Source organism: Salvia splendens, chromosome 14 (assembly GCF_004379255.2).
Source record: "Salvia splendens isolate huo1 chromosome 14, SspV2, whole genome shotgun sequence".
Classification (NCBI taxonomy): domain Eukaryota; kingdom Viridiplantae; phylum Streptophyta; class Magnoliopsida; order Lamiales; family Lamiaceae; genus Salvia; species Salvia splendens.
Window position 1 is genome coordinate 7,907,435 of NC_056045.1, and position 14,011 is coordinate 7,921,445.

Here is a 14,011-nt window from a genome sequence, read left to right on the forward strand (position 1 = left end):
CCTTTCTAAATAAAGAAAGTCATCTTCATCTCTCTCTCTCTTCCCATCTCCTCCCTCCTCCAACTCCGGACTTCGTCGTCGCAACGCCACAGCGCCTCCGCTGGTTCTTCTGCAACATCTGAACTCCAACTTGCAAAAACGCATATTTATGTGAGCTCTAATTTCTGATCTATCTCTTCAAACTCAATTCAATTCTCACTACACGCATCAATTTCAAATCATTTTGCTTCTCATTTCCTGATTCAGTTCACGCTACAACCTCAAACTTGTAGTATCTTCTATTGCTTCTGCTTTCCGAATCCGATTGACATTACAAGCTCAGCTTTGAATTATAGTATTGTTTATGATTTACGATTTCAATTCACAGTGCAGGCTCAAATCTAAATATAGCGTCTTTTATTCTGTATTGTTGTGCCAAATATAAAAGACATTCATGTTGAGGGTTTAGATATTCTTCCGTATGTGCTATATTGATATGGATTAGATTATTGAAAAATGTTGCTGTAGCTTTTCAACAGTTAGGCAAAATGTTTTGATGATTTACTGAAATAGAGTTAATACTAGTATAAAATAAGTGTATTTTAAATTCTATCACTTTTAAATAGATCACCAAATAAAACTTGAACTTTTCTATAAATCTGTGTTTAGTATTTGTGTGTAGTTATTAGTCCAAATGTTTATAATATTTCTTCGGTATATGCTTTTATGTTCTAGGAACAGTCTTTTCCTAGTATAACGCTGATTGGAGACTTTATCTTGCTTATATCCATTCTGTGCTTTCTTTTTGTTGCTTCAGTTGCATTGAGAGAGGTCTAATAAGGTATCAGTAGCTCTTGCAAAATGGAGTATTGTAACTGCTTTGAGTCACCATGGCCAGCTGATGAATTGCTGATGAAGTATCAGTATATATCAGATTTCTTCATCGCATTGGCGTATTTCTCAATCCCTTTGGAGATAATATATTTTGTCAAGAAATCTGCTGTATTTCCTTATAGATGGGTTCTCGTGCAGTTTGGTGCTTTTATTGTTCTTTGTGGAGCAACACACCTGATAAATTTGTGGACATTTACTATGCATACGAGGACTGTGGCAGTTGTGATGACTACAGCCAAAGTTTTGACAGCTGTTGTGTCTTGTGCAACAGCACTTATGCTAGTACATATCATCCCTGATCTATTAAGTGTCAAAACAAGGGAACTATTTTTGAAAAATAAGGCTGCAGAACTAGACAGAGAAATGGGCTTGATCCGTACACAGGAAGAAACTGGTAGGCATGTAAGGATGCTAACTCATGAAATCAGAAGCACTCTTGATAGGCATACCATACTGAAGACTACTCTTGTTGAGCTTGGAAGAACATTGGGTTTGGAAGAGTGTGCATTATGGATGCCGACACGGACTGGACTAGAGCTCAATCTTTCCTACACTCTCCGCCACCAAAACCCGGTTGGTTTGTCCGTGCCCATACAACTACCTGTAATCAATCAAGTATTCAATACTAGCCGTGCTGTAAAAATCTCTCCAAGCTCCCCTGTTGCCCGGCTTCGACCTGCTGGACAATACATGCCAGGAGAGGTGGTAGCTGTGCGCGTCCCTCTCTTGCATCTGTCCAATTTTCAGATCCATGATTGGCCTGAATTGTCAACTAAAAGATATGCTTTGATGGTTTTAATGCTCCCTTCAAACAGTGCTAGGCTGTGGCATGTGCATGAGTTGGAGCTTGTTGAGGTGGTAGCAGATCAGGTTCGATTTTGCCTAGTCTCTTCCTTTTTACGTGTTGATTGCTGACCTTGTAACTGTATCTGTTAAAAGTGTATATTGCGCATATGCCTTTTAATTAGGAATTCTGCAAAGCTAATCTTAGAGAATGCAGGTGGAGACTTGCTATTTAATGTTTTTATTAAGAGGGTTTAAAAACTCTTCTAGTAGCTGGTCATTTGGATTTTTTTATGTAGTTCTCCTTTTCTTGTTAAGGATGATAATGGTTATAATCTCTCTAGTGTCCTAAAAAGGTTAACTTGCGGGTCCAGTTATATTTATAGTGTCTAGAGCTCATATATAATCTTAGTTAAAGTCACCAGAACAGTGATGAAGGATGTTCTTAGAATAAATCAGAGTCATGCTGACATGGTTAAGCAGATAGCAAAGGTGTGATGGTATACTAGTCTGCTTGGGGCCCAAATTCTTTCATCACTTCTTGACTTGGGTTTTAAACTTGTTAGTGTCTATCAATTCAGAAGTTCGTCTTGAGATAATTTATGATTGATTTCACTATGTTTTGACTTCTCCATGTATCAGGTTGCTGTTGCTCTCTCCCATGCTGCAATTTTAGAAGAATCAATGAGGGCGAGGGATCTTCTTATGGAACAGAATGTTGCTCTAGATCTGGCAAGAAGAGAAGCAGAGACGGCTGTGCGTGCTCGTAATGATTTCTTGGCCGTCATGAATCATGAGATGAGAACTCCTATTCATGCAACAATTGCTTTGTCTTCCTTACTACAAGAAACTGAGCTGTCGCCTGAGCAACGTCTAATGGTTGAAACAATCCTGAAGAGTAGTAACCTGTTGGCTACCCTCATTAATGATGTATTGGATCTTTCGAGGCTTGAAGATGGTAGCCTTCAACTTGAGATAGAAACTTTCAATCTTCATTCACTTTTCAGGGAGGTTGGAGCACTCATCTTTTTGTTTTTATTTCCAGATGGGGAAGAAATTGTAATTTTTTTTCATGCGTATTCTAGGCTTACTGAGGTATCTAATTCTTGTTGTAGGTACTTTATTTGATAAAACCTATTGCAGCTGTGAAGAAGTTATATGTTATGTTGAATTTGTCCCCTGATTTGATTGAACATGCTGTTGGTGATGAAAAAAGACTGATGCAAGTTCTACTGAATGTTGTTGGGAATGCTATTAAGTTCACAAAAGAGGGAGGCATCTCGGTATCAGCTTTTGTTGCGAAGCCCGACTCTCTAAGAGATCCTCGAGCCCCTGATTTTTTGCCTACACATAGTGATAATCACTTCTATTTGCGTGTAGAGGTTTGTTTCCAATTGCCAATGGAAGTAAATTCTCAAGAAATTAGCTTTGTTGATTCTTATGAGTTTCTAGTAACTTCTTGCCCTATTTTTTAGGTAAAAGATACTGGTTCAGGAATTAACCCACAAGAGATTCCTAAGCTATTCATGAAATTTTTGCAGAGCCAACCACTTGCTACCAAAAATTCTGGTGGTAGTGGCCTTGGCCTAGCAATTTGTAAGAGGTAGGATCTTATTTCATAATTCTTCTGCAACATTATTTATTTTCAATCCAATCCTTGGAACTTTGTCGCATTCTCTGCCTTTGCATTTACCTTCAAATATGGTTTTTATGCGAACAGATTTGTAAATCTCATGGAGGGGCACATTTGGATTGAGAGTGAAGGTCTTGGCCGGGGTTCTACTGTGATCTTCATTGTTAAACTTGGAATTCCTGCTCGCTTAAATGAGTCCAAGCTTCCATTTTTGCACAAAGGCCCTGGAAATCAAGTAAAGTTAATTTTTTCCGGGCTTAAAGTTGTTGTGATGGATGATAACAGGTTAGTAATACATGCACCCTTTAAATACTTGTCCTTTTGCTTATCATTGCTTTTTTGTTCTTGCGTCGGTTTTGTCTCTTATGCTAACTGTTATTCCTTGACGGTTGCCAGTAAAACTTATTAGGTGATTTGGTTTGGGATGTTGTTATGATCATAATTGGTACCTGAATCGAGATAGTTCTTCCTCTTAAGATAATATTAACCCGTATTAGTTTGGTTAAGCTTCGTGCTGATTTTCAATCTTCTGAAAAAAAGTGTTATGTGGAGTAGAAACATGGTCTTATATTCACTGGTTTACATACCATGTTGCCATAATAGTGCCACTTGTGGTTGGACCAAACCACACTTTGTCAATTGGATTTAATATAAAACAGATCAGTTTTAGTTATACTCTGTAACACCTATTCGCCTTGTTGGAAATAACAGATACAATCGCGAAAAAGCAATAAAGAACAGATGATTGGTTATCCACTTTGTCTATAAGGCTACGCCTGAAGGCGCTGCCAAATCAAAGATATTTCTCTAGAGAATATCTTATGAGATATGATGCACTCTACAATATCACCATTTTTGTCTAAACTGATGCATTTCTAAGTTTACAAGTATTTAATTGCGATGTTCCTCTCCATGTTATTGACTTTAACGTCGTACATTGAATAAACAGTGTTGGTCGTACGGTAACCAAGGGACTCCTTGTGCACCTAGGATGTGATGTGTTGGCTGTTTCTTCCGGAGATGAGTGTGTTAGAGCTGTAAGCTATGAACACAAGGCTGTTTTCCTCGACGTGAGCATGGCAGCTGTTGATAGTTTTGAAGTTGCTGTACGGATCAGGGAGAAGTTCTCTAAACGTTCAGATGGACCTTTTATCGTTGCACTTACTGGAAATACTGACAGAATGATAAAAGAGAACTGTCGAAAGGTTGGCATGGACGGAGTCATACTGAAGCCCGTGTCGGTAGATAAAATGAGAAGTGTTCTGTCTGATTTCTTAGAACACGGGTATCTTGTCGAATCTCAATAACGTTGGGAGTGGAAGTGCTCAGCTACCAAGTTCTTGCGCTTCTTGATGGATGGTTGCAGTGTCCGAATGGAGGCGCCGGTGATTGATATACGGCAAGAATGATGATCACGACGGAGTTGTGAAGATGACTTCTTCTGAGGTAATCTTAAGTTGCCTGCTTATAGATGATGAGCTTAATTTATTTTTTTTCCACTTAGTTTCAACTGTCAAGTTATGTGCATTTTATTGATATGTAGTATAGTCAATCTGAGATAAATTTATTATAGTAAAAAAGTTATTAATCTGTTTTTCCAAGTTGAATGGCTTCTGTAATTACAGTATCATACACTAATTGACAATAAAATTATTCAGTGGTACAATTAGAATAATAAGAATTTTGAGTTTTGTATGTTATGTTAATATTATAACAGTTAAAATAAAGAAACTCATTTTATAATTGAGGTGTTGTTAAGCCAATGATGAAGAGATCTTAATTAGTAGTAATACATTTTCGATCTAGTGACCATTTTTAGCTAGTTTTTTTTAACAAAATTTCTAGATATATCATAAATTTGGCTAAAATTTCTTGTACGTATTAATGTATAATTTTTTGGTATCATCATCTTTGCATAGATTTATAGAAATGATACGTTACATAGCTTATGTGATCACCTTATATGAACATCATCTTCATTTGTTGCACGTTTAGCGTTATTTGTTTTGCTTTATATAATTGGTTTGATTATAATACATTAAAAAGTTAAATTGAGATTTTAAATTTTACAAAATTCATGAAAATGTAGCTCGATTTGTCATTTTTTCTATAACTTCAATAAATATATAAATAAAAAAAATGAACAAATGGAATTTTGATTTTATGATTTTTGTAAAATTTAAAACATCGGTGACGTTTTTTAATAGTACTCCTATATTAGATCAAGCTAAATATACAAAATAAAACAAAATAAAAAATGATAAATGTGCATCAAAGTGGTGGTCATGTAAGGTGCTTATATTACTGTACTATGTAGCTTGCCATTTCTCATAAACCTATAATTACATCAAAACTTCATGTTAAAAATTAACCACTCAATATTTTTTTGAATAAAGATAACCAATATACTTACTACTCAATGCTAAGAATTATGATTAAAATTCATTGAACATAAAGTAATTATGTAACTGTACCCATCTTATTGAATAAAAGGTTATATAAACACAAATATAATACTCCATCTTATAATATGACATTTTTATGGATAAAAGTTACAATTATTGCAAAAGATAAATGTTTTATACCTCTATCATGTTCAAAAAGAAACATTAATTTTTTAAAACTTAGAATGGTTTCTTAGCAATAGGAAACTGGCCAAATGATTTATTCCATTCATACAAGTAGAGATTGAATTTCCAATATCATGTTTACTTAATTCCAGTGTCAAACCACTATGTCAACTATATTAGTTTTTTTATTCCACATTTTAGTTATTCCAAATTGTAATTATTCTCTTTAAACTATTTGGCAACCACTATGGATCATAAATACATTTTATATGATATGGACATGAAAGATATTCTGGTAATGTATACTGTGACAGTAACAAGAAATTAATAACTGTCAATATCTGACATTTATTAAGCCCAACTACGTGTCATCATGTGTATTGGACAAAGTGGATTTCCAATTCTCATATACTATTTCCTTCTTAATTAATAATATCATTGCCAAAAAGATATATTTGGATGTGTTTAAAACGTGAATTCAGAACTCATGCAACAGCATTATCGTGAACTCATCATTTGTTTTCTCATTCATATTTACATTTGTTAAATGTAAAGTTAGAGACAATGATGGTTATCGGTAGCACTACTACTATTACTTTATAATTATATATTTCAAATTAAATGATTACTTGAAAGTTGAAATCTACATAGTAATGCAATAAAATAATTGCAATTTTTTTTTATGTCAAAAGGGTTAAAACTTTCAAAGAAGGTGAGCAGCAGGAGTACAAGAGACGCAACAATATTTTGCAATTAAAAAAAATCATATATAAACACTTTGTACTCGATAACAGTTTAATAAAGATTAAAGATGAGAACAAGAATCTGAAAAGTAAATGTTGAAACAAAAAAGAAGAAATTAACACTCAAACATCAATAAATTATTAAAGCGAAAAGAATACTTTTAAATGAAAGCGTGATTAATCAGTATTAATGAAAATCATGATGATAACGTGTAGCAAAATCGGTCTGAACATTTTTCTGTAGTGGCTAATATATGAAGCATTTATTTTCTAAGCAAGCAAAATATAAGGGTGCTATATGTATGTTGAACGATCTTTTTTCTAATTATAACTTTTCAAGTTTACTACGCTGATTCAGATTTAAGACCAAATTCTTATAGGTTCAACAAGTAGGAGGAATTAAAATTAGAGAAAAAATACAAAAGGACCAATAAATTAGGTTAAAAATTAATAGGAATTGAAATTAAAACAAAACAAGAAGAGAATACCGATAAAAATTTGGTTTAGAAGTAATAAGAGGGACTCAAATTAGAGAAATAAATGACGAAAATGATTGCAAAAGATTAATTTAAAAAAGAAGAAGAAAATGTTTAAACAGTAAAGATGATCCACTTTTTTCCAATTCATCCTGACAGGATGACTTCTAACTTATTTAGGCAATAATTAAAATATTCAATGACATTTTTGTCTATCTTATTTTAATCATCTTTCCTATTTTAATATATCCAACAAATTTATTTTATCTTACTTTATTCATTTTTCCTACTTTAAAATTTATAAGAACATTTTTCTCTGTACTTAAACTCTTTAAAATAAGAGTGCATGAAATCCGGCCATCCCATGAAGGAATTATCTTCTTGGGGACAGAGGTGTATACCCAAATTTGTTCAGCTTTATCATGCATAACAAATGAATATTTTTTATTAGTACTCCCCCGTCCCCTATTAATTGTCCACTTTTACCATTTTCATCCATCCTCTTTTAATTTTCCACTTTCATTTATTACCATAAATGGTAAGTAGGTCATACATTCCACTAACTCATTTCATTCACATTTTATTAAGTATAAAACTAATATACAAAGTGGAACCTATATTCCACTAACTTTTTAAACTCACTTTTACTTTACATTTCTCAAGACCCGTGGCGTAACCAAAGTAGACAATTTTAATAGGGGACGGAGGGAGTATTTAAATTACAAGAATTATTTATATGGTCAATTATTGACATTTATCATTTTATACAGAAAAATGTTACTTCATCCCAAAAAATATCCGTGTTTGTTATTTTGGATCGTTCTTTAAAATAAGTCGATTTTTCTTTTTATTAAGGCAGGTGTCATTATCAGTTAACAATATTTTAATAATCCTATTTTAATAAAATTTTGCATTTAAATTTATGCATTTTTATCTCTCTACAATTTTACCAATTTAGCATTAAGTACCATTTTTAAATTTTGTATTTTTATGATACGTAGGGAATATTGTAGATACATTGTAATGACTGGGCATAGGCACTAATGATGTGTTAGATTCTCAATCTTGCAAACGAAATAAGTAAATTATATAGGTACTTATTAAATTTTGTAATCAATGGGCAGTTGGGCCCAGGCGCTAGTGAAGTGTTAGATTGTCAATACAAATGAATTAAGAAAATTAATTGTTTTGGATGCAGACACAGACACACAGTTAGTGTTGCCCACGGTTCCAAAACCGGCGGTTCCGGTTTGTAGGGAGACGGAACCGGAACCGGACCGTGAGGCTATTTCACGGTTCCGGTTTCGGCTGCGGTTCGAAAACCGGCTGTTCCGGTTCCGGTTCGGAACCGTCGGTTTACACGGTTCCGGTTCGAAAACCGGCGGTTTCACGGTTCAGTTTTTTTTTTTTTTGTAATTTGAAATTTGGACCTATACAATAAATTGGAACAAGACAATGAATAATTTAAATTGAAATAAGACGAATAAGGTGAAAATGATATCAATTTTATTGAATTTGAGTTGTAACGGACAACGATACATTACAATTTACAATACATATACAAGTATACAACATACAACAATGTAATATAATTTACAAGTGTCGTCGGAACGTAAATAAAAAAAACATGAAATGGGGGGAAAAAGGAAAAAAATTGAAAAGGGCTTGAGCTCAACTTAAACTTTCAAAGTTAAACTTTTCAAATTTAAGTTGAGTTGCCTACGTATCCACAATTTTGTTGAGGAATCAAAGCCCACGTAGTTCTCTTACCTTGCTTACCTTTTTGGTCGGCCGTGTTCGCCATTCACCGCCCCTCCCCCCCTCATTGCTATTGTTGAGCGCTCTCGCTTCCGACCTCGTCATCGCCATCGGTGGAAAAGTCTTCACCATCACTCTCTATACGGAAGTCGAAATCCGGCTCTTGTGCTCTCTTGTCCGTCTTTGCCCAATCATCAAGTAACATAGTGGCTTCCATGTTTTTGGCGGAGAGATTGCTCATTTTGTCGTCTAGAACACAACCGCCGACACTAAAAGCTTGCTCAACGGCGACGGTGGAAACGGAAACGGCAAAAATCTCCTTAGCCATTATCGAGAGTATCGAAAACTCTTTGTCATGTGTTCCCCACCAATTAAGGACGTCAATTTGTTGAGTAGGAGGACCTGCATCTTGAAAAATAGAACGCGATTCCAAATATATACTAACACACTAGTAGGTCTAGTCCTATTGGTTGTAGTACCGTATAGATCTTGCAATTGTGATACTACGTCTGGATTAATCATGACATTGCTAAAGTTCCCGCCACCAAAATCAAATGTAGAAGGACTAGGAGGAGCACGTACTTGGTGAGTGGTGTTATACCGCATTTCATATTCCGCGTAGAGAGCACGAAGTGCACTATCTAACCTTAGTTTGATTTCATCAACATTCGGAAGACTTATTTCGAAGCATTCTCCTCTTGTCAAGCCCATTTCGCGAAGTTGAGAAAAATACAAATCGTGCAAACAACCATAGTACATGTATAAAATTTTATGAACGCCATGCAACTTCCACTTTGGATCCAAGCATTTTGCAATCAAAAACACATTTGGAATACGGGCAAAATATTTTAACCATTTTTCAACCATATAAAACAAAATAGCCTTCAACTCTATGAATTGAGTATTTTTCACACATGTCTTAAAACCAATTGCCACATACTTGCAATGCTCTAAAACGTGCACAGAAGTAGGATAATAAACACCAGATAACTCAACAGTGGCATTTTTTAAAGCTCGGAATAATCGAAACAAATCCATGTTGTGGTCCCAACAAGCGGGTATCAAAATCAAATCAGAAGAAACATGAGGGCAAGTTCTAAAAAAATCACATAAATATTCAATGTGGTTCAAGGTCGACTCCAACATATCGTACGTCAAGTTCCAACGAGTTGAAACATCCAAACGAAAATTGGTGTACCTGCACTGCTTGCTATGACAATATTTCTTCCAAACTCTACCAATAGGAACTTTGTTATAAATCAACTTAACAGCAGTTCTAATAGGATCAACATACTTTTGCCACAAATCGATCGCATCTTGAACACACAAATTCAAAATATGGGCAATACATCGCACATGAAAATATTTACCATCAATAACAGGAGAACATGCACTGATTAGTTCATCTATACTAGCAGTGTTAGCGCTTGCATTATCAAAACCAATGGAAAAAATTTTATTGATCAATTGAAATTCATTCAAAACTTGAATGATCAATTGAGCAATTGCTTGTGCAGTGTGTGGTGCGGGAAATTCTCGAAATGCAATCAAACGTTTGTTTAAGTCCAACTGTGATCAACGAAATGCACAGTGATACCCATATACGAATTTTTACAAAAACAATCAGTCCACACATCAGAGCAAATCGAAACTTTATGACCCAAGTTAACAATAAACGAACCTAATTGCACCTTCTTTTCCATGCATTGTCTAACAACAGCTCGAGTCATAGAAGTTCGACTCAATTTTTTTGCAGCGATATTATAAACTTGTCGCGTACTCAACTCCAACGCATCGTTATCAAAAGCATTGAACGGAAAATGTTTCATCACAGCAAATCTAGACATCACATTAAGAGCATTTTTGTGATCATATTTTAAAAGAGTATTGCTATACATACTTCATGTTTGGGATGAACCCGTCCCACTCCCGGTCCCGACTCAACGTTAAAAGTTGAGTTGAGTTTGGGTTGGAGCGATACCAAACCTGACCGGATGTGCTTTCTCCATGTGACGGGTAAATGTACCATATCCTCCACCCTTTCAGAATGTGTATACGTTTTCGCAATAGTTGCAATACACATTATAAGTGTCCGGATCGGTACTATCTTGTACCTTCTTGAAATGTTTCACCATGATGTTTGAGGTTAAAGACCTTTCAATTGGTTTAGAAGGTTGAGGAGGGTGTCCACGACCACGACCACGACGACTCCTTGGTGGGGGTACTCTTTCGCCTCTTCCTCCTTCTCCCCCTCCTCCTCGTCATCATCAAGATTCACAGGGGTTGAAATTTGTTAAGAATAGGCACCACGACCGGGAGCACCACTACCGGTACCAACATAAGCATCGCCTTGGGATTGAGAGCGAGAGAGAGCAATAGCATTGGCCATATCTTGCTCTTCTCGAATCTACAAAATAATATTTGTATTGTAAATATCAAATAGAATTATGAACAATAATGTAATGTAATTCATAATTAATTATATTAGTAGATAATAATTATTAACCTGTCACGCATCCATGTTCCTTTGGAGAAATCTGATCAATAACGGGTCTTCGACTTGGCCTCTTGGACTTTCCCTTTCCCTTATCAACACGACCTTCTCGGGTGAAGACATCTTGATAGTAACAAATTATATAGTTGATAACTAGAAATATGGAATAATATATATATTTTTTATTTTAGCAATTGAGAAAGAAAGACAACTTATAGAACTACGGAAACAAGTATAAGTGTATAACAATGCATAATAAGAGTAGCACTTGAATAATTCAAATGTAAGCACAATAGCACAAATAAGAAATGGGAGACAAAGAGAGAGAATTAGGAGATTGAAGAAAGAAACTCTTATTAACACAAGAGTGGGGTGAATGTAAGTGAGAATAGAGGGGGATATTTATAGATAAAAATGGGGGAAATGGATGAATTTGAATTCAAAATCAAAATTAAAAAAAATTGAATTTCGGAAAACCGGCAGTTTTGCCGGAACCGCCGGTTTGGTCAACAAACCGGCTGCAAAAGCTGCGACGTGTCAGCCTCGTGTTTCGGTTCGAGGAAATTGCCACGGTTCCAGTTCGGAACCGGAACCGACGGTTCCGATTCGGCGGTTAACCGCTGGAACCGGAACCGATGGGCATCTCTACACACAGTTATATCTTGTTTTAATTGTCATATATACAAATGTAATGTATCTACAACTCATTTAATTACTTTTCCATCCTATAAAAGATAGGAGTATTCTCATAGTCCCCCTACCCCTATTAGGTAGTACTACTACTAGTCTACTATCCACTTTAATCGTTTCCTCGTATCTCTTACTAAGAGCATCCACAGTGGGACGGATGTCCCGACGGACATCGCGACTGACTTTCCAAAAACACCTCCTACCACATCATAAGGACCTCCCACTGCACTGCCACGTCATAAGGACATCCCACTGCACAATGCCGGACATCCCCAAGGACATCCACAATAATAAAAATTCACAAATTCACCAAATTAAACAATTTACGGAATTAAAATTTTGACACGAATACGGAGAAAATGCAGTCACTTTATTTAAAACAAAAAACATACATAATTATTTTATAAAAATACATAGTTAAAAAAACCTCAAGCTTCGCGCCACTCTCGGGCAGGGGTGCCATCCCCAAATCGCGTCTCATAGTATCGATGACATCCTTCAACATAATCTTGTATAAGGGATCAGTCATTGCATGCCACTTGTCCATGGTGTCGAGCATGCTCTGCGTTAGCTGCACACGGGCGAGATTGTTGAGCTCGAGAGTGACCAGGGACGGAGAATCCGATTGGACCTCGTGGGACTCGCTGGCGCTTCTCCTGGCCATCCGCATTGCGGTCTCTTTCCCAACCGGGTGACGGCGGCGAGAAGACGATTGAGGGGTCGGGAACTTTGCCTCGGCGTCAGGGAGTTCGTGGGAACCGGCACTGCTGCTGTACTCCCCGGAGGCGTTGATCTTCGTCCGCTTCGGCCAGCCAGCTTCAACACCCGAACTAAACTTGGCGGAAGTCTGCACCACAAGATAGACCTCCCAATATTTGAATTCCCCGAAACCCAATTCACTATCGGGGTACTACTGGTGAGACAGAAACTTCACATCATCGGTGGACATGCCGTTGGTTGTCGTGCAGAGGTTGTTTTGGTAGATGCCGACAAATCTGTTGAGCGGCCTCCTCAGTCGCTCCCACTGTTTCCGGCATTGCTCTCCATCGTGAGGCTTCCCACCTGGCAGTTTAATTGGAGGTAGCTTTGGCTAATGCGCCACCACATCCTGTCAATATGCTGGTTAGCCCCGATGTAGGGATCCTCGACTACACCGACCCAGGCCTTCTCCAGCGCGACGCACTCTCCTATGCTCCAGATGGTCCTCTTTCTCCCGCCAGCTTCCTCCCCCACCCTCGTTCCCCGCACGTGAGGATGAGGCAGTGCCCTTGCCCTTCCCTCTCCCTTGCTTCCGCGTCCTCCCTGCCGCCGTTTGCATCTCAGTGGGAGACTCCCTGACTGGAGATAGTCCCAACTCCTCAAGAGAGAAAATCTCGATGCCGGTGAACTGAGTCTCTAGAGGAGTACTCTAGGGGGGAATCACTCGACAATAAATCCAAGTAGGGGCAATAGACATTGTCCCCAGGTGATCGGCGGACCCTCTGCCTGCTCCCCCACAGCGGCAGGCATGCCCTACATCATCTTGGGCATCATCCCTGTCATTTGGGGTTGGGGCATCATCGGCGTCATTCCGGGCATCATCTCGGATATCGGTGCACTTCCGTCAGCGTTTTCCCTAACTCTAACGGGAAACGTCGGCATTTGTGACTTGCTCGTGGCGGGGGAATCACTATCGTGGTGCTCCATTTATCTTCAAAAGAAATGAAAGTATAGAGAGAAAAACTTGTTAAAACAAGTGGTGCAAATGAAATGAAGTTCAACGAGCCGTATATATAGAGTTTTAAAAAAATAAAAATCAGGACGTTTGTCGGGATCCCACAATGGTGGACGTCCCGACAGACGTCCGTCGGAAATCCGCGGAAATCCGGTGTCCGCAAGCGACGTCCGCTTCCGTCGGTCGCTCGTCTAATGGCGGACGTCTGGCATGCCGGTGCGACGTCCGCCAGGACGCCCGCCGCTGCGGATGCTCTAAATGTCCATTTTTGCATTTA

At 37.5% G+C, this 14,011-nt stretch overlaps 1 protein-coding gene across 1 annotated transcript; it reads left to right on the forward strand.

Moving 5' to 3' along the window:
• On the forward strand, positions 1 to 4,877 carry LOC121765937 (ethylene receptor 1-like). Its single transcript, XM_042162235.1, has 7 exons — positions 1 to 150; positions 797 to 1,743; positions 2,299 to 2,667; positions 2,772 to 3,038; positions 3,132 to 3,259; positions 3,377 to 3,574; positions 4,239 to 4,877. Exons 2-7 carry the CDS (start codon positions 841 to 843, stop codon positions 4,594 to 4,596), a joined length of 2,223 nt encoding a protein of 740 aa, XP_042018169.1. The 5' UTR covers positions 1 to 150; positions 797 to 840; the 3' UTR covers positions 4,597 to 4,877.
• The last annotated feature ends 9,134 nt before the right edge of the window (positions 4,878 to 14,011 follow it).